Genomic DNA, 20191 nt, shown 5'->3' on the forward strand with positions numbered 1-20191 from the left:
CGAGAGCGGGAACGCGGCGGCTGGTAACGAGAGCCGGGTCCGGCCTCCCTCCCTGCCTCCCTCCCAAATTACTCAGAGGATGATTAAGCGCCAGCGCGGAGATGCGGCTTAACCGTGGCTCCACCGGAGCGGCTTAGACAGAACTTCCAGAAACGCGGCTTTTCCGCCCGCTCTCGCCAGGCCGGGGGAGACGTCGCCAGCGGCGGGGCGCCCCGTTCCTTTGAAATCAAAAGCTGTGCAGCTTTAACAGGAGGCTTTCTGTTTGGTTAGTGCCACGAGGAGGTCACCCAGATGGCGAACGTACGTGCATGCTTCAGCCCTCCATGTTGGTGGTTTTCCCTGTGCGTCAGTGTGTGCGAGCTTTGAGTGTTTTCTGGAACTTTTTTTCGGAGGCTGTTAGCTTTTGAAGATACGTGCCTCAGTGTCAGTATCGTCCCTTTTTCATATGTCAAAATAAGCACAATATTGAGGGCTGTGTTTTAAGCAAAATGGAAGAGGGGAGAAGGGGGGAAGAAATCATTAGGTTTTTCTTGAAGATTTTTGAGGAAGAACTTTCAGACACTCCACACTTGCAATACAGAATAACTTAAAACTGCTTAAGCATGACGGTGGTTCTTTTTGTCTGAAGAAACTTTGTAATCTTTACCAGATGACCATATTTCCCGCCAACTTCATAAAAATATTATATAATGAAGAAAGGGGACAGGAAAATGCAGAGATACCAAACCTTATCAAGCATGTGTGTCTTGCACAGGTTGTGGTGGGTTTCTTTCATGATGCCTTCAGATGACAGTGAAATATGGAAACCTGGGGTGAAGCTCAAAGTTTTTTTTTTTTTTTTTTTTTTTTCTTCTAACACAAACAGGAGAAAGAAATGGAGGTGATGACTGAGAAACAGAGAGATACCAGGTATTTCTGGAACAGTGCCCCTGAAAAAAGTGATTATGAGGCTGTAGAGGCCCTTATATCTATGAGTTGCAATTGGAAATCAGACTTAAAAAAACATGCAGAAATGAGACCTATAACTCCAGCATCTGATACGTCAGAAGAGAGCGATGAGACTTTACTTCCTGGAGCAGCAGACTTCAATACTATACCAGCATTTGTAAGTTTTTTAATCCTGTGTATGTGTGCATGCTTTAAGAATCAGTGTGAAAATATGTTGATAACAATATCCCCCCAACTTTCCCCCTTTCCCTTGCTTAGTGCCTGACTCCACCCTACAGCCCTTCTGATTTTGAGATGTCTCAAACAATTTATCCGCTGGCACCAGCGCCATCTACAGTGCAATGCAAATCGTCTGCTGAGACTACAAAGCCTGCTCTTGTTGCCCCTCGTAAAGAGTCTGAGAGGTCTCCAGCACCGAGACCTTTGAAAGCTCAAGCAACAAGTGTCATTCGCCATACTGCTGATGCTCAGCTTTGTAACCGCAAAACCTGTCCAGTGAGAACAGCTAGTGTGCTGAAGTACCAGGACAGTGTTTCAAGGGAAACAAGTGATAAAGCAAACAATGAAGCCGAGCATTTGGTTCGTTCAGCTGCATCCCCTAACAGAGGGAGTCATGAAAGTAGTAAATTACCCACTGTAGAAGGAAAAACTGCAGAACCAGCCGTCAGTCCTGTGCCCTTGACAAAGCCTGCAATCAGTAGAGCCGAGTCTGTTTCGGGATCAGCACAGCAGTCAGCAGTGGTGGCACCGCCATGCCCTGTCCAAGGAAGTGGAGTGCCCCCYGTGCCAGTAATTTGCCAGATGGTCCCCGTGCCTACAAGCAACTCTGTTGTGACAGCAGTAGTGCCCAACCCGACGCCAAGCCAGCAGCCAGCTCTCTGCCAGCCCATGGTGTTCATGGGTACTCCAGTTCCCAAAGGTGCGGTTATGTTTGTTGTGCCCCAGCCAGTTGTGCAGAACACAAAGGCTCCCATTATTAGTCCCAGTGGCACAAGACTCTCTCCTATTGCCCCTGCTCCTGGCTTCGTACCTTCTGCAGCAAAAGTCACTCATCCGATTGATTCTTCAAGAATAAGAAGTCACATTTGCAACTACCCAGGATGTGGGAAAACCTACTTCAAGAGCTCCCATCTGAAGGCTCACGTCAGAACACACACAGGTTGGTCACTATTGCTGGAGGTTAATGATTTGTGTAGAAAGCTGTGGCTTATACACTGCTTGTTAAGGTTCTAGTCATTAYAGGATTTCTTCATGGAACAAATCATGAAGCAGCAGTGAAATGCTTCTGCTAGTGCGCATTATAATGCCGCCTCATCTTTGACAGGAAGTCTCCCAGAGGGGAAGTTGATTCAGCAGTTTATTTATGCTGGACATTCTTATGCTTCAGAAAGTGTTCAGTAGTCTGCCTTAAAAGTGTTGGAAGCAAGGGCTTGTGCAAATGTGCATGCTTTTCCATAGTAGCTTATCAGAYATCTCCACAAGACTGCCTTTGTCAGAAGTGGATAAAATATCAGAGGAAAGAGATTATCTTATGAAAGAATGTAAATATCCACTCCAAACTATTCCTATGTTGGTTATTTTAGAGTAATTTCTCCAAGCAGACAAACTTAAACTCTTAAACACAGTAGCAAAAGGAGTSGTGTATGCTTTCACATTGGCTTAAAGTGCACTATCAGAGCTCTGTTACATAAAAATGGAACTAGTGTTATTACAGGTTGATTTCAGGAGGTCATTTTGGTAATGCTAAGTCGTCATAATCTACCACACACGTACAGCTCAGGGTGAAATTTTAGTTGTTTTGAGACAYAAAGAATGTCTTAAGTTTTTTGTTTTCCAAAGGATGTTTAACCCTTTGCACTACCTAGCTTTGATGGTGAGTCTTCAGGTTTATATCTAAGTATATAAACACATTTTTTCCACATTGCATATCTATTTATTTGTATCTGCTTCACTATATATATCTGTAAAAACAACATTTGTGTAGATCTTTGGCTCAACTGTCATAATAAAACTTCTTACAAAAAATCAAAATTCAAGGCAATAGTATTGTTGCTCAGTACTCATGACACTTTTTTTCATCTCTCCCCTCTTAGGAGAGAAGCCCTTTAGTTGTAGCTGGAAAGGCTGTGACAGAAGATTTGCACGTTCTGATGAACTGTCTCGTCATCGCCGAACACACACCGGTGAGAAGAAGTTTGCCTGCCCCATGTGTGAGCGGCGGTTCATGAGGAGCGACCACTTAACGAAGCATGCRCGTCGCCACTTATCAGCTAAGAAGTTACCGAACTGGCAAATGGAAGTGAGCAAGCTAAATGATATTGCTGTACCGCCTCCATCTGCAACTGCATAGTGAAAGAACTTACCCTGAYGATGGTGGTATTAACTGTTGTCACTGGAATATGCCAGTTAAAAAATAGGCTTTTGCTCCAGGTCTGTGATTCTCCAGTGCCAGCTGCTGATGGCACTGCAGCAGAGAGGCAAAGGCAGTCTGTGCTTGGTCACAAAAAGTGTTGCTGAGAGAACCAGTGGCTGACTGTGGAAGAGGAAGTGTCTTTTGCACTGGAAAGGAGAGAGAGAGAGAAAAACTGAAGGTTCTAGAGCAGAACAGCACACTGTKCAAGTTTTGAATTTTGCGAATTATTCATATATACTATAGATTGGTCAGTATAAAGGTTATTGAGCATTTGCTGCTGATACTTGAGACCAACTCAAATTTTAAATTTCAGTTGTGGATCTTCAGTAGAATGCAGATTAGMAAAACAGCAATGTACAGGTGCATGCTTAAAAGTCCAGGATACACCTGTATAAGATAATCTAAATCAGTTTTCCTACTTTTGTCACCTTTTCTTGGTAGGATTTCCACCTCCCTCCCTCCATCCCTCCCCCTGCATTCTCAGGCCCAGTCATGAGGCATGATTTGGTGCTAAACTCCTGGGCATTTAGACCTCCTGCGTAGGGTGTTTAACATATCAAGTATACCAGCTTTATCCTGCTGTCCAAAGRGGGTTTTGAATGGGGGTTAAGGGCTGCCATATGGACAGATGGAGGGTAGAGAAAGTTTCTGAATCCTCATTAGCTTTGTTGTAATATTTTCCCAGCTTCTTTGGAAAGCTTTGTGATTATTACAATTGGTTATACTTAGGCATCATGTGATGCTTCTGCTTTTGTGTTGCTTATGGATTGCTTTAAACCTTCTCAAAATTCTGTATCACTGCATTTTTCATAAACAGATACAGTGCACTTTTTAATTAAAAAAAAATGTAACAGTAAACTACTTGGGTTGATTAAGAAAGAAAAACAAGAATCTTACACTTCTTGATGGTGTTAATTCTTGGTGGTTGATGGTTTAATACTAGAGATGGAATATGGATGTATTCTGTATTATATTAAATTAGAAAGTAAAGTGATTTGAAAAGTAAAATGAGGCAGTAAGGACACCAGCCCTGAATTAAAACTAGATTTTGTGGTAAATAATGCATCAACTTTCACTATTTCTATTTTATCATATTATATTGAGGACACATATCAGAAAGTGAACAGTTTGAAAATAGTGTATTAGATACACGCTTTTGTGACTACTTAAGAGACTTGCACATTTCTTATGTTGTACTTTATACTTTGTTTACAATAAAAAGTTTTCTTTAATATGGGCTTSTCTTCCCTTTTCTTTGTAACAGAACATTGAGGATCCTCTCCTAGAGCTGTGTCCTAAAGGTAGCTTGTATATAATTCCCYCAGGAAACAGAGCAGGGAAGTGGTGCTTTTTTTTTTTAACCTTTTCAGTACAGGAGGTAGGTTCACAGTTTCTCTGCCTTCTGCTGCCTCTGACTTTATGCAGTGGCTAATTGCTTAGTGTTTATGTGGGCTTTTCCATGTCCGGATGTGACTCTCTCCCCTGCCTGCGGGGGTTCCCACGTTTCCTGATTGYGTGGCTGTTGACTCACTATTGTTCCCTATTTGGCCCGGGGCACTCCTTACCTCTGCTTGATGCAGTGCCATGTGTAAGGAGGAGCTCAAGTCATTGCACTTGCTTCTTATTCCAAGAGGGGATGCAACATCGTAGCCTAATGCAAGAGACACTTCTCCATGTGTGTGATCCTAGTCAGCTGTCTTGCTACAAACACTTCCTGTATTTTTTTATTTCACAGTTACCAGATAAAGCGTTTTAACAGCCCTGGAAGTAGGGTCTGAAGCCCTTCGCATGTATGGTGCTAACCATCTAGCTACAAAGCCAGGTCCCTCCTTCAGCTTGTTTTCTGGCACAATGAGCCTTGAGTTTAGTTCTGTACAGTGGCACCTCATAAGGATGGCACAAAGAAAGTGCCATATCCCTCCTCCCCCCCATCTTCATCCTGCCTGCAGTAGACCCACAGGCAGAGCGCACTGTGGGTTTTGTACCCCCTCAGGTTCAGAAGGGAACTGAACTTAAGTCTCTGACTTCCCAAGCAAGTGCTCTAGACTGTGTTGTTGGATAAATGGTGAAGAAAGGGAATTTCTGCACCATGACCATCTCTGCTGCCTGTGTCCTCCACAGAAAAAGCAGCTGCTGGCACTTCCCGTGTGGCAGCTGGCTCTGGAGGAGTGTGCGGGGCAGGCTTTGCAAGCACCTACAGATTAGCCACCTTTTGAGGAGGCTGGCAGAAAAAAGCCTGTTTCTGGATCCCAGTCAAGTGCAGGCATGAACGAGGCATTGAACTGCTCAGCTGTCAAGACTGTGATACACGAAGAAATGAAAGGTGGGAAATCCTGATGCACAGCCAGTTCGTGGGCAGTAACGCTCAGCAGGGCCAACCCTCGCTTGTGTGGGCACAGTTGCTTCGTACAAGACAGCCGCAGCTCAGATCAACGAGACGAAGAGCAGCATCCTGTCAGCCTCAACTCTATCAAGGCAGCGTTGCAAAGACTTCTTGACTTCGCTGCTTCCAGCGGAGGTGAGACAATCGTCACAAAGACAAACTTGCCGGTACGACTTRGGTCCCAAAACTTCTTGTGCTTAAACATTGCAGATGTCATGTAAGCTGCCTGTGCGCCCTGGTGTGTTTCTACTGCTAGTAGTGGAGCTGGAGCATTAGCAACAGCAGGAGGAAGGCCTGAACAGCACCAAAACCCCCAAACCCTTTCCAAAATCTGTAATGACAGACAGGAAGAGCTAGCAACACAGATGGCCCTTCATGAGGACTAATATATGCAAAGCAATTAATTTACCCCAGTATGTAGACACTCATTTCTACCCCTTGGATTGTCCATGTACCCAAACAACATACTGGACCAAGCGCTCGGCAGACAGCTGGGGTGTTACCTTGCTCCCGAAACAGGCACGTCTTCCGTCTCAGGTAAAGGTGTCAGGTCAAGTCTTCAGGTAATGTCGGTCTATTAAAGTCAGTGAATTGATGGTAATTAAACACCCACTGAGCACAGTGAAATATTTGATGGCAGATCTCTGCACCGCCTGCAGAGGTGGAATTATTCACCAGAAAAAGGCTTACAGAATCCAAGGCATTTCTGTGAACAGAACAGAGTAAAATTTACCACTTTAAATGCAGAATTTAACCATGAGGAAATACACCTTTGATTAGTTCCATCTGAGGACAGAATCGTAACTGTGAATCTACCTTGCATACAGTTTTTTTAAAGCTTAACCATAGCAGCAAACACTGGAAATTAAACCAGTTACTCAAGTGTTTAATTCAAGTGTAATCTGCAAAATGAAAGCCAGGACAGTATTATTAGCCACCTTTTTACTGCTGAATTTTTCATGCAGTCAGATTTTGTTGCATGGTAGGAAACCTTGGTGGTGAGTGGCTAAAAAATTATTTTGAAATATCTCCAGATTTCTGCAAGGAATTATGTTTCCCTTATTCTTCCCTTTAAAACAAAAACACACCTCTGATTTTACCCTCCTCCTTGTGATGTGGAGGACACGAAGAGCGAGCCAGACACTCCCAGCAAGCCCCCAGCCCGGGCTGGATTTGGACGCAAACCTTCCCGGCGGCAGCGCTCGCCCCCCTGCCGGGGCTGGGCTGATCTGTGGGGTGCAAAACAGCCCCRGGCAGGGGCTCCCCGAGCGCGAGGCCGCAGCGCGTCCGCGCTCTCCTCTTGCTGCTTCGCCCCCCCCCGTGGCTCGGGGAACAGTAACCGCTGTTGTGTGGCAGTGTTTGTGGGAGGCTCGGGTGCTACGCAAGTGAAAAAACACGGATTTTCAAAGAAAAGGGGGCCTGAGCCGGGGCCACGGCGAGACCCGGCGCAGCCCTTCGCCTCGCCTTGCTGGGGCCGCCAGAGGTTTTCCCTGCTGAGCATCGAATGATTCACCCATCCTGCTGCCGCAACAAACTTCCACCGCCACGGAAACGCTTGCAGGCCCCCAGGAAAGCCGCAGGGCAGAACGGGTCCGGAGGCGGGTCCTGCAYCACGGGCTCGCCGGCTGGACCCACGGCGCGGCGCGGGCCTGGCGGGGTGGCGGAGCGCTTCGTCCCGCGCTCGCGCGCTGCCTTTCCCGGGGGTCTTTCGGTCGGCGGCGCGTGCTGCCTTCGCTGGAAGGAAATCCGACCCGCAAGCAGCAAGCAGACGAGGCCGAAGCGCTTCTCCAGCCCCGTGTCCGGGAGAGCGCRCGGGCCGAAGCTGCCGACGCGCCTGCTGCGCTGTGATGTGCACCGCGCCACGGGAACGCAAAATGCGCTAAGTAGCTCCGAATCTCCGTCAGGACAGTGCAGTTTGGACGCCCCGCTTGGCCCCGCTCGGCCCCGCTCGGCCCCGCTCGGCCCCGCTCGGCTCCGTTTGGCCCCGTTCGGCTCCCGGCGCGTCCGAGAGGCGCCGACGTGCATCGCGTCCCTCTGGAGAGGGATCCATCACCTCCGTCTGGTTTCACCGGGAAGCCACCTTAGCCAAACAACGGGGAAACTTGGCATCCCTGGCTGATTCCCAGGCCAACAGACAAATCAGAAAGAGTCGTCGCYGGACGAAGAAGGAAAATTAAGCGGCTGCTGTCCTTAAGCACTCGGAGCGGGTGGGGTGAGTGGAAAGGACCCACGCTGGCCTAGCTAGTGCTGCATGCGTCCTGCACAGATTCATTTTAACCACAGTCTTACAGCCACGGGAGAGCAGGAAGTATTTTAAGTCTTTCCATAGGAAAACCTCCTAAGCAGCTAGCTGTGGCTCTGCAGCTGGTGGGGCTCTTTTCCATTTATGCAAGAGACTTTTCAATTCCCTATTTAAGTGAAGCAACAAATCCGATGAGTCTATGATGAGTCACCAGGCCAGGAAAAAAAAGCTGCAGGAAGACTAGACTATTTATAAAGTGCAGAAGAAAGAAAGGAAATATATTCTARATGCAGCTAGATCTGGGAGGTGAAGCTAACGTCTTCTGCAGGACTGTGTATTCCCAGGCCCTGGAAGGAGAAACTCCCGGGAAGGAGGGAAGAGCTGCTGTACAGTTAATGCATAATTCCCCCCCCCCCCAAAAAAAAAAAAAAAAAACAGAAATGTTGCTGTGAGGCTGTTTCAATAGTTTGCGCCGCCGTCATCGTTTGAAGCTCTGCAGAAGTACCAGTGGGTTTGGTCTTGCAGCCTTCCTGGCGGGGGGCAGACAGGTCCTCTTTTCTCCCTGCTGCCCCCCTCGAACGCAAGGTGCTGCTCACCGGAGGAAGTTTGCATGCCGACACTACCCGCACAGCAGAGTCGGCGCTGCCTGAGCCGGCTTGTATTTCAGAGGAAAACATACAGCAGCTCCTTTTTGTTAAAAAAAAAACAATCCAGAAAATCCAGAATAGTTTTGGCTTCGCCCTGACGTTTCATTCAGAACAAGCGCTTACCCAGCTCCCGGCTAGGAGATGCCTGAAGGGACAACTATTTTGCACGATGGAGTAAGACGCGTGAGGTGTCTTCTAGGGCCTTGTAACTCTGCCTTTGCCGACGCGGCTTTCAGCACTCCGCTGCTTTTGGCTCAGGGCGAAGGGAGMCCGTGCTCGGGCGCACCGGTGGGGACCGCCGGCTGCCCCGCGGGGCGACCAGAGCCCGCGCTCGGCTCGGCCGTGGTGCAGCGGCTCCCGAGGCGAAACCTTGTTTGTCACGTCTTGCTGAGGAAGGGCCTTGCCGCAAGCTCAGAGCTCCTCCTGTAACCCCGAGCGTGGGGTTTGGATCAGCGACAGCCCCCCTCCCTCCCTCCTGCCATTAAATTTGCCACGTGACGCTCTATTTTGCAATTCAAAAAAAAAAAAAAATTGGAGGAAGGCTGCTTGTATTAATTTTTCTTTTGGCATTAGAAAGGCAAATCGCAATTCTCAGCAGACTGGACTGATCTGATTAAATTCGGAGTGGTTCCTGTGCTAATGGCAGCGCTCGCGGTAGCTCAGGGGAGAGCCAAGAAAACACTGCTTTGCTGAGAAATCTGGGAGTTTTCTCTTTCAGTCCCTGCAGCTGCTCTGAGAAGTTCGACCCCTCCTTTTTAAAACTTTTCTGAGTCTGAATACGTTGATTTGAAAACGAAGGGCTGAACGCTGAACTCGGCCGTGGCCCGGGCGTTTCGGGGAGAAGGTCGCCCCGGTTCGTGGAGCTGCTCTCTCACCAGCCAAGGATCCGGGCGCCTGGTCCTGGCCCTTATCTTCACCTGGGCTTTCCAAGGGCGCCCAGGGGATCGGCTGGGAGCGAGGCACCGCGGAGCACGGGGCCTTGGCGCGCACGCAGGGGTTTACRCGAGGCTCTCAGGGGGCTGGGTGCCCCCCGGGATTCGGGTGCCCCCACTCCGCCGACGGGTGGCCCAGGCGCTGCGCCCGCAGCCCCTCTCACGGGAGATGGATGTTCTGCGCAGGGCCCGCCCTAGAGCGAACAAGCGGAAAACCAGGGAAGAGAAAAATAAGTTGTTTGATCAGAGGGAATGTCAGGGGATAAAGTAAAAAAATCCATTTGCCAATATGATTTTTAAACCTCCAAAGAACTTTAGCATAAAAAAAAAAGGCACCAATCCACCAGTCCCCTTGCGTCTGTCTGTCTGCACTAGCTATATTAGCTCACACGAAACTCTTTCACTATTACTTTGCTAGTGGAAAAATTGGAAAGTCCAACTATCTTGGAGTTTCAAGCCTGAATTGCCGTGACGTTCGCTGCTGCGGCTGGCGGGAAGCACGAGTCTATGCAGCCTCCTTTTATTCYTCAGTTTTTCTGCAGCTGGATCCTTTGGGATCGGTGACACCGGTGGTGGCCACCTCTGTTTCGGTGAATCGTGTCTGACTTAAAATCCAAGCCAGAACGTGCCGACGGGCTGAGCTGCCCCTTCTCCGCAGTCCTCTGCGTGCCGCCTGCCGCAACCTACCCGAGCGGGACGTAAAGCGGTTCAAGGCTTCTGTGGCCAAAAGTATCTGGCTTTACTTTGGTCAGCGGAGGTGGATTTATAATGATGCRTCTTGGGTCCCCAGCACTTCATGTACCTCAAATGTCTCGCTGTAGCTAAAGTGAAAGTCCGTGCTAGCTGACYTTAGCTCTTTTAGGAGATTCTGGGCACATCTTCACCAGCATTTATGTGTTTTTCATAAATATAATGCAGGAGCAAAAGAACAGGTAAAGTAGGTGCTAAAGCCTATATGAGCAATTGCTGTAAAAATCCTAKTGCTGTTTTGGGCCTCTTAAAGACTTTCAGTGATGTGCAGTAAATTATTTTGTACGGTTTTGTGAACACTAGTGAATTTAACGCTGTTTTCAAGGAGCAAGAAGTGTTTCTATAATCACAGTCAAGGAGCTTGAATAAAAAGTGTTTCAGTCAGCAAGAGCAAAAATATCTAGCCTTTACCTTCTGAGCCTCCTTGGTAATGCTTGAAATCCAGTTAAACCTGTATACCCAGGAGAAAAGTAGCGCAAATAATGTCAGGGAGATTTACACTGACGCTGGGCAAGGGCGAGAGCCTCTTCGGACAGATTTAGTCACCTTCCTTCTGCAGTGGTCAAAGGAGAATAATAATAATGGAGAGATTTCTGCGCTAGCGGGGAGACGCGGGGCGGCGGAGACGAGCGCGCGCGCCCGGCTGTGCCCGTGGTGTCCGCTGCGGCGCCGCGTGGCTCGCGCGCTGCTGGGSGCAGGAGGCGGCCGGGGCCCGCCGGACCCGCGGGGCTGCCCGAAGCTGCGCGGCCCCGCAACGCGCTCGTCGGGAGCGACCGCTGAAGCAGCAAGGCACGTCAGGCGCAGCCCAGGCTTGTTCGCGGGGATACTCCAAAGTCCGTGCCGCTTCCTCGTTTGGGGGGTAAGTTATTTGTGCAGTCTGGCTGGGATCTCTTTGCATGCTCTATTTACATTTCTTTTACATCTATTTGCATCTATTTACATTTCTCCCAAGTGAGCTCTCCCCCTTGCGTGCAATTTTTATGTTTTTGGTTTAAATCTTCCCAGCACTCTGATGCTTCCCAAAGTTGTTTGAAACCTCTAGTCTTTACTCGTTTAACGTTTTGCTCATTTTTTTCCCCGTAGATTAAATAATACATTTTGTGAAGGGTGCCCTCTGCACCACACCGTGCGGAGACAGGTACTGAGCACGGTCCTCGGGCGGGCTGGGGACGCAGCATCTCCCAACAGGAGGCCCCAAATGTCCTCAAACGTGCGCTTCGCTTTTCCCCGGGAGTTCTGGTCCGAGACCAGCCTTATTTCCGAGTCGGTGTGCCGAGGCCAGGCGTATCCTCATCCCCGCGTCGTCCGGAGCGCGTCCCCGGGGAGGCGCGCGCGGCGGGGAGCTCCGGGGCCGTGCTGCCGGCGCACGCGGGGATGCGCCGGCGGCGCGGGTGCCCGGGCTCGGACCCAGCCCGGCCTCCCCGGGGCTGCCCGCCCACCCGCGTCCCTCCCTGTCATTTGACCCATGGTTTACAGTGTGTTAACTGCAGGATTATTTTTTGCTTGCAGGCCTTCAAAGACAGCRCGAGGAACCAAGGAGCCTGGAGACCCTCTTTTCTGAAAATTCATGTTGGAACAGGCAAACGGAGAAGAACAATTCTATGKTTTTCATAATTTCACACCTAAAAATAGCAGGTGATACCTGTTYTGGAGCTGGCAAGCTCGGAGCCAGGCGAGGTTTTCAGAGTCAGCTCGCGTGACCGTGATTTGAGCCGTAGCGAAAGCGGGGCTTGGGCGCCCTGTCCTGGGAGAAGCAAGGGGAGACGCTTCCCTCGCGGTGTCCCAAGCGCACGGGGCAGGCGGCAGCCCGCGGGAACCGGGGCTGCGACCGCGCCGCTGGGAACAGTCACTGACGAGTGACCAGAGAGGGAAGTCGCGAGTTGAAGCAGCGGCGAACGAGGGCCCGTGTCCCGCGCTCGGGGCAACCTCGGGGCAGCCGCAGCGAGAGCACCGGAGGGATCAGTTTACTCCTAATCTAAATCTAACRCAAGATTATTAATGGTGTGACAAGTGCAGAGTCCAGGATGACAACAAATCCAAGAAGTCTTTGGTGTAGAAATACACTCGAAATTGTGAGCTCCGGCTCTCTCTTCTAAACTATTAGTGCTTTCTCCATGGGAGATGATGGAAAACACGCCTTGAAAGTTTATGTCTGAGAGATTAAGGTGCCAAAAGCGTTAACAGGGACAACGGTTACTTTGACTTTAGGCACAAATAAAATGAGTAGATTAAGTTTCTCGCATCTTTGTCCCATAGGGGAAACAATCAAAGGCAGCTGCTGTGTTGGGGTGCTGAAGGAGCACAGGAGTAAAGAGTTGTCAGTGCTGGGGGATGCCGGGGCAACCTGCACAGTCCCCCCATTTGGTTGGAGTAAATCCAAAAGCCTCTACATGCCAGTGCTCAGTGGACAAGAAACCAGGGGGTGAAGGGTGGTGTTGGCCATGGCAGCTTGGAATAACTCTCCTGGGTGTTTGCTTATTTGCAAAAATAACCCTCCGGGTCTGGCGCAGCTCTTCTGGAAAGCACGGGATGCCTTCCCAGGGCCGTGGCAGYGCTCGCTGGGAGAGCAGCGCACCAGCGAGCTGGGAGAGGAAAGCTGGCATCTCTTCACACCTTCCCACTCTCCCCAAATTTGCAATAGCTGGGAGAGAAATAAGGTTTCTGCATTACATAACCCTGCAGAGCACTGCCTGGCTGTAGGAAAACTCCCTGAAACACATGACTGAAGAGAGGTCTGGAGCTAGCATCCTCAGATGACCTCCCATTGCAAATTCCTACTGCCGTGTTTATTTATAAATGCTCCGATAAGGCTAGAGTTCAAGAATGCAGTGACGTTTCTGGCTAGAAAGCCAAATCGTCGTCCCAGGCGTCTTCCTCGTGCCAGGGAATTCCAGGAGGGTATTTGCTTCTGCGAGGATGGTCAAAATGAGCCCACAAAATACAACTGTGCATCAATATGCTGAGGAACGCAATAAAAAATCAACGCCTGGGAGTCCCTCTCGGGGCTACGAGTCCTGACACGGGCAGGCTGCTGAAGGCAACGAGCCAAGTCTTCCCCGGGGGGTCTGCTCAAGGGAAACGGAGTCGCAGGAGCGGAGTTCAAGGCATTGCGGTGTAGGAACTTAACGGCGTCCGGACGGCCCCCGCACGCCGCAGTCACGCCAATGCCCGCTCTCCCCCGCGCCGTCCCGGCGCTGCGGGCGGAAATGCAAGCCTCGGGGCACACCGGCCCCATTGCTTTGCGAGTAATAGCGCCTTTATTGTTTTTGCTTTTAGAAGATGTTTACAGCGATAAATAAATAAATAAACCCGTCTGCCACCTAGTGGCAAAGTAATTTCTTTTAGGGAGATGGTAATGTGAGCAGGTCTTGCAGTGTTAGCAGTATTTTCCAAAGGTGCTTTCTTTCAGTAAAGTTTCATCTAAGCGTATTTGTAGTGGACAGATTTCAAGGGCGCTTTTGGGTATATCCCAATGTATAGCATGTGGGTAGAGTGATCTGTTTCTACTACAGAAAAGGTCTTAGTGGTGCTCTACCAGCCTGGCCTGGCGTTTCACAGGATATAAAATGAATTAGGAGTTTTCTTCACGATGTCCCTTAACATGTCTCACAGCCTTCAAGTCACATTTGGATGTAAACGGTGGGAGTCCTAATCAAYGGCAAAAAACGTGGCTCGTTTCTGTGAGAAAGAGGCACGTTCGTCCTGTTGCAGTGGCCGCAGCGTGCTTCCCTTCTGACGCTGCGCTGCGCGTCCCGTCCGGGTCGGCGGGGCGGGAAGGAGAGGTGCGGGCCGTGCCCGCCGGCTGCGGCCCCGAAACGGGCGGCCCCGAAACGGGCAGCCCCGAAACGGGCAGCCCCTCCAGCCAGAGGCCGGCTGCGGGGCGGAGCGGCCGCCCGGCAAAGCCCCTCGCGTCCCGCAGCGCCGGGCAGACGGGCAGGTCTCTCCGCCTCGGAAGGACTGTGGAAGAGAGGGATATATGTGAGAGAGAGAGCACCGCGTGCTAGCGCGAGGAGCTGCCTCCGTGCCCRGCGCGGATGAACGGGATGCGGCGGTGCTGCATGCGGTGCTAGTGCCCACCTTTGACAAGGGTGTTGAAAACTTGTGAAAGGGCGCAAGAAGGACCTAAAAATATCGAGGAGCTGGAAAGCAGGTCTTGCACTGAGAAACTTTAGAATTTCAAGATTGAAACATGACTTAATTACAATAYAGATGTTCATAGCTACTGCTATGCTGCTACAGAGTCAGCTCCTAAGGATTTTTSTTTTTCCTCTGGCAGAGAAAAAAATGAATTGATGATGCCAGACAATACTGGGTTAGTAACAAGGCACGGCTTTTAATCACAAGGTATTAAGCCATTGGAACAAAACACAAATAAAAGTGGTGGAGTTTGTCTCCTACGGTCTTCRAATCAAGACTAGATCCCTTTCCGGAAGTTACGCTTTGGCCAGTTTACTTGTGGTGCAAGATAACATGAGAGAAGATTAGGGCAGATGGTCTGCCCGTGCCTTCCAGTTTTGAACTTCAGGGATAAAAACATAGCTGTAAAGCAAGTCATGCTGTTTGGAAGTTTAAATGTGCTTTTAGGAGCCTAATTTAGGAACAGAGCGTGAATAGTACGTGTTAAAAGGTTGAGCAGGAAGGATAAGCGCAGTCACGGCTGCCCTGTGATCCCCGCAGGATGCTATACGTTCTGCAAGTCTCGAGTCACGGCTAGAGGGCAGGTGCCTCGGCCCGGAGGGGGTTTTGCCTGGACTCCCCGCGCGCGGCGCGGCTGCGGAGCAGCGCCGCAGGCTGCCCGCCCGCTCCCGCTGCCCGGTGAGTTACTCAGGGTCCGCTCCTGCCCCAGCGCGAGCCGGCGCAGCGCGTTCCCCTGCCAGCGGCGAGCGCCGGGAAGGGGCTGCCAATCTCCTGCCCCGCGGCCCGCGGCGAATGGCGCCTGAACCAGTTGCTGCTCTTTGGGGAGGCAGCTTGGTCACGCAGCTTGGAAACACAGCGATCGGGTGCGTTTCCCTGCTGCGTGCCTTTCCGGAGTGAAAGCGAACGCTGCTTTCTCCTGGCACAACCCCTGGGGAAGGGGCTGCAGCGGAAACACAGCTCTGCTTTCTGTAGGAGCGAGTGCCGAAACGGGCATTAAGCCGAGTCACCCAGGACGCCCGTCCCTGCCGTGTCACCCGTGGCCCCGATGCTGGGAGCAGCTGCAGGCCGAGCGAGGGAGGGCTACGGCGGCGGCCGCGCGCCTGTCAGCAAACCGGCGCGCTGGGTCACGCCGAAGATCTCTTCGGCGATGCTGCAGCGGCTGGCTGAAGTTTTGCGTCAACGTTTCCTTGAAGAAACGACACAGACAATTCCCTCCCTCTTTCAACACGAAAAACGTTTTATTAATTCTGAGCTATTGATTCTGCCCTACGCTCTGATAGGAAATGCTTTTAGTCATCCCCTCATCTGCTGGTAAACGCTTTGCAATATCCCCAGACGCCTTCTCAAGAAACGCTTCGCGGCCCTTCTCAGCAGCGCAACTTTCCTAAGGAGCAAATGGGGTGAACAAACGGCACCGCTCATTTTTTCACTTACTGCTTTCCAATATTTGTAAGGGAGAGACAGCTCTGTAACAAAGACCTATCCGCTCCTCTCCTCCGTGATCCTGCTAACGGGGGAAAGGCCCCCCAAAGGGCAGAGCAAGGCAGCAGCCGTAGGCTTGCACCCTTCTACAGCAGCCGAAGGCAGCTGAGGTCTCCAGGTGCTGCGACAGCCTTGCGGGCCTCTCCACTCCATGGAAAAGGGAGGTGGCAAGSTAGGGAGCCGGGCACGGGGCAGGGAAGCCCCGGGAGCACGCACGTGCCCGCCCGAGGGAACCGGAAAGCACCTCTCCCCTCGCCACGAGCGCACCGTGCTACAGGCGAGGAGGAAGGACGGGGCCGCGCAGGYCAGACTCTCTCGCTTCTGGGTGGCGCGGCTGGGTCCCCGACGGGGATCTTGACCGTTTTCCTTTGCTGTGACTGCACAACACTGGGAAAAAATCCAGTTAGCTGGGGGGATGCTGGCCGTGGCACTGCGGATAGTACACACCGCATTGAGCATTTCCATATCTAAGGCTACGCTCATTTAGAGAAACCCTTCTCCACGGGCTGCACAGGGAAACCTCACAGGAACAAAAAAGAGTAGTTGGAAAAACTGCTGGTAACCTCTCCGGATTCAGGTTTGTCAGTCAGAGAAAGGCGGCAGAGCACTCGCCACGGGCTGGGTGGCAACTCAGCTCCTGCCTTCCTGGCCAGCTACCTAACRCGTGGCTTTGGTGGTCCTGCGGCTTAGCTGGTCGCACTGTCTCGTTCACGACGAAGGGGAAAGCCTGACCCAGGAGCCCTGCTGCTGAGAGAAAACTGGCCCTGCGATGCCCACACCACAACTCAGCAGGCTCCCCAGGGGCTCATTTTCAGTGCTCAGAGGCTTTTCCTCCTCTCTGATGAGAAACAGCKTTGACAAGCCCTAGCTTTCTGTTGGGGACTAACGTGCTCAGGATAGCGACAGGCAGGAGAATACCGAAGCGCATCCTGTACACAATAATGGTAAACACGTATGCGAACGAACGAAACAGGCTTTTGGTACCTATGYAATCTGGGGATGGAACTTGACTGGCTTATTATCCGCCTCTCCTAGGTGCTGGAGACTGAAATATGCCTATCCAGGAGAGCCTGATCTGTGCCAGGGTGGCAGTTCGTCTGTGCCACAGCGTTTGTGGGATCACTACCAAAAAATGCTGCTTATTTCTGGAATTCACATGGGGTGTTGGGAACTGCAAACAAGTTCAAAGAAGAGCTGCAAGAAATAATTMAAGACTGGGAAAACTGGCTTTCCAATGAGGAAATGGAGATGGCCCTACTGTTTTTTCTTCTCTCCAGGAAGGTTAAGAAGTGACTGGGTCACCACTGTAGGGGAAGAGATTTCTACTAGAGATGACTTTTCCCAGGGAGGAACAAGATGAGATGCAGGTGGACCCAGACGCATTTAGAAAAGAAATGAAGGCACATGTTCCAAAGAGCACGAGTAATTCACCACTGGCACAGCTAACTCAAGGGTGTTGCCTAGGAAGGAGTCTCCTCTCCTTGAAGTCTTTATTATCAAGATTTTCTTCCTAGAAAACACCCTCCAGCTSAAAAGGAAGCGGTGCAATTGAGGAAAGAGTCATTATTATAGAAATGTGACCGATCATAATGGCTTCTTTCAGCTTTTAAAATCCATAAGCAAGTGCAATACCTGGTCTGATTTGTGCCACCTACAGCAGTGTCTTTTATCTAGCAAGTGACCAAGTATTCCCAAAGTTGTTCCTATCTTCCTGTTTTCTGGCTGCCCCCCCAATTTGATCACCGAAACCCTTTGAAATGAGACTCTCACACATCTTTTTGGAATGCTCTCTTTTGTTTCGGGAGAGGCCAGAGGCGCTGCTGGTGCGTGCTCAGCGCTCAGACCCGGACCCCATGGGAGCCGTGGTGGACTGACCCACGCTGTGCCCACGTGCTATCTGGCTGCGGCTGCTTGCTGCTCCCTGCCTTCGCTCAGAGACTCATGAGGCATGGGTAGCACTTACGCGGCGTTTCAATCTTCACGACACTGTTAGATCCTACAGAGTACATCACCTCATCTTCGTCCACTCCAGGAGGCAAGTTGATTTCCTTTCTGATATTTTTGTAGTTATACTCCTTCCCTCTTATGGTGCTATATTCCTCCTCGTGCTCAGCTAACACTTTAACCTTTCCATCTTTCACCTTCACAGTAACTTCATCAGGCTCAAAACCCTTCACATCCATCAAAGCTAAAAGCTTATGATCATGGGCGGAGTTCAACATCTTATTAAGTCTTCTTCGTGTACTGAAATAAAAACAAGAAGACAATCTTTCAGTTCAACTAAYAGAGTGATGGACGGTTACCCTTGAGGACAAGAGAAGTAAATAGGAAACTGTTGGGTCTGTCTTCACACGYACACGGATGCACAGCACTGGTGGAACTGTCTGCACTGTCAAAATGAACACATGATGCTTCTTTGCATGCCTCAGCGATAAGGAGCATTTTGCTGTGCACTCTTGGCATGGGCCAACTGTGAAGATGAAAAGTTATTTCATCTGAATATACAGAAGCCACTTCTTCTCTTTAACAGGTTAGCACGTCCACTAAACCAGGTGTGTCCATGTTATGCCCTGTCCTAAATTTTCAATGGATAGCTACAATAAGTTATATTTTCCAGTTATCCGATTTGTTTAAAGTGATCAGTGGATAACAGATACACCTGGCAAAAAAAGTACAAAAATGCTCATGCAAAGCTGGGCTGGAGGCTTACTGATCTGGCTGGAGCTTACTGACCAAAATGGTTTCTAATACAATCAAACAGCAACTCTGTTCAACCAGAAGAATGGCTGTTTTTCAAACCATTTGTAAAATATATAATAGAAGGTCAACCTCAATTATAATAGGCTAACCTGGACACGAGGCAACAAATTAAAAAGAAAATGTGGGTGAAGGAAGAGGAAATGGGGTAACAAATGGGAAAACAGGCATGACCACCAAGGTGAGAAATCCCAGAGTGGTTCGTTACTAAGGTTTACACCAGTCTGCCCTCCAGCCACTGGGCAGACAGAGTTCCCGTGCATCCGGCCAAGATTTGGGCGTGCAGCTCTGCAGCTGGATGCTGAGCTTGTCCAGCGCTGACACGTGGGGCACTGAGCTGCGAGCTGTCCCGCAGCCCTGCATGAGCTGCAGCTGGCAGATGAGTTTAAAGTAACCTCACAGTAACCTTTGTTTTTGCTGAAGTTGGTGTAAAATTAACCCAGGGATCAGTTTTTTTCCTCTAACTTCTGTGCACCCACTAGATAACACACACAGCAGCCTAAGGCTCATATGCGCTGCTCCACGGGTAACAAAAATGTCTCGCTTTTCATTGACAAGCTCCTGGTCTCATCTCCAGGCACGACAAAACAGAACTSAAACAGAAGTGAGGTTGGGTTGAGTTTTGGGTAGAGAATCAAAACAGAGCAGGTGCAGTAACAGGCTTCCACCAGCATCCGACTGCCAAAAGATCTCTCACCCCTTCTGCTCCCTGAACATCTGCTTGTGTCTTAACTCTAATGGGAAGGCTTTACCATTTAACCAGCCCCTTCCTGTCGGGCTGTATTTTATTTTTATCTACGCTAAAGTCAATCTGCAACTCTACTGACAAAATAACATCATCATCGCAGTGGCCAAAATGGAAATTTAGGAAAACTGAAACTCATCCCTCCTACTCAGTATTTGGGGAAACACGGACGTCCACGCCGGGTACGCCGCTGTGGTGCGCCACCCCGTACCGGCCCCTCTGGGATAGTGAGGGAGATGATAATGTGTTCTTACTTTACACGGACCCGATACTCCCTCAGTCCCGCTTAAGCGGAGGCGAATCCCMGCCGGCGGCCTGCGCGCGGCCCTTTTACCTGGCCAGCTCGCGCTCCATGTCGAGCTGCGCCTGGAGGAGCTTCCTCTCCCAGGCGGCGAGGCACGACGCCCGGCAGAGGGGCTCGCAGAGGCAGCGGGGGCAGAGGTGCGGGCCGCAGCAGCAGAGCGGGTGCAGGCGGCAGCTGCACGGGCAGCGCGGTGGGAGCTCGTCGCAGAGCCGGTGCAGCTGGAGGCGCAGGTCCAGCACCCGCAGCTGCCGCTTGATCTCCCGGTCCGCCCTCCTCAGGTCCCGCTTGGCGTCTTCCAAAAAGCGACTGCACAGAGACATGGTAGCGCTTTAAACCATATTAGTGTACAAGTACAACCGGGCCGGCGTGCACTTGTCCGCGGGAAAAAATTTTGCCGGGAGCGCTGCGGCGCGCGCGGCGGCGGCAGGCGCGGGCGCTGCTGGCGGCCCGC

The 20191-nt window shown here is 50.7% G+C and overlaps 2 protein-coding genes across 3 annotated transcripts; one reads left to right on the top strand and one right to left on the bottom strand.

The window, feature by feature from the left end:
- Window positions 1–21: 21 nt before the first annotated feature.
- Window positions 22–4593, top strand: KLF10 (KLF transcription factor 10). Of its 2 annotated transcripts, none has more exons than XM_085316320.1 (4): window positions 22–300; window positions 866–1105; window positions 1207–2107; window positions 3042–4593. In XM_085316320.1, the coding sequence occupies exons 1-4, from the start codon at window positions 292–294 to the stop codon at window positions 3296–3298; spliced, it is 1407 nt and encodes a 468-aa protein (XP_085172446.1). In that variant the 5' UTR covers window positions 22–291; the 3' UTR covers window positions 3299–4593. The 2 variants fall into 2 exon arrangements, with proteins under 2 accessions (XP_085172446.1, XP_085172447.1); XM_085316321.1 differs by having other exon boundaries at window positions 22–265.
- An 11078-nt stretch (window positions 4594–15671) lies between these two features.
- ODF1 (outer dense fiber of sperm tails 1) lies at window positions 15672–20184 on the bottom strand. The gene is made up of 2 exons (XM_085316322.1): window positions 19771–20184; window positions 15672–18178 (listed from the first exon to the last, which is right to left on the bottom strand). Exons 1-2 carry the CDS (start codon window positions 20058–20060, stop codon window positions 17866–17868), a joined length of 603 nt encoding a protein of 200 aa, XP_085172448.1. The 5' UTR covers window positions 20061–20184; the 3' UTR covers window positions 15672–17865.
- Window positions 20185–20191: the final 7 nt, after the last annotated feature.

The sequence above is a fragment of the Rhea americana genome, unplaced genomic scaffold (assembly GCF_003343005.1).
Source record: "Rhea americana isolate MKP2758 unplaced genomic scaffold, rheAme1 scaffold_46, whole genome shotgun sequence".
NCBI lineage: Eukaryota > Metazoa > Chordata > Aves > Rheiformes > Rheidae > Rhea > Rhea americana.

Excerpts from the sequence above, each read along its gene's own strand:
- ODF1 (XM_085316322.1), bottom strand. The coding sequence starts at position 20,060 with ATGTCTCTGTGCAGTCGCTTTTTGGAAGACGCCAAGCGGGACCTGAGG. Across the intron at positions 18,179-19,770 it reads ATGGAGCGCGAGCTGGCCAG|TACACGAAGAAGACTTAATA; the intron begins GTAAAAGGGCCG and ends TTTTTATTTCAG.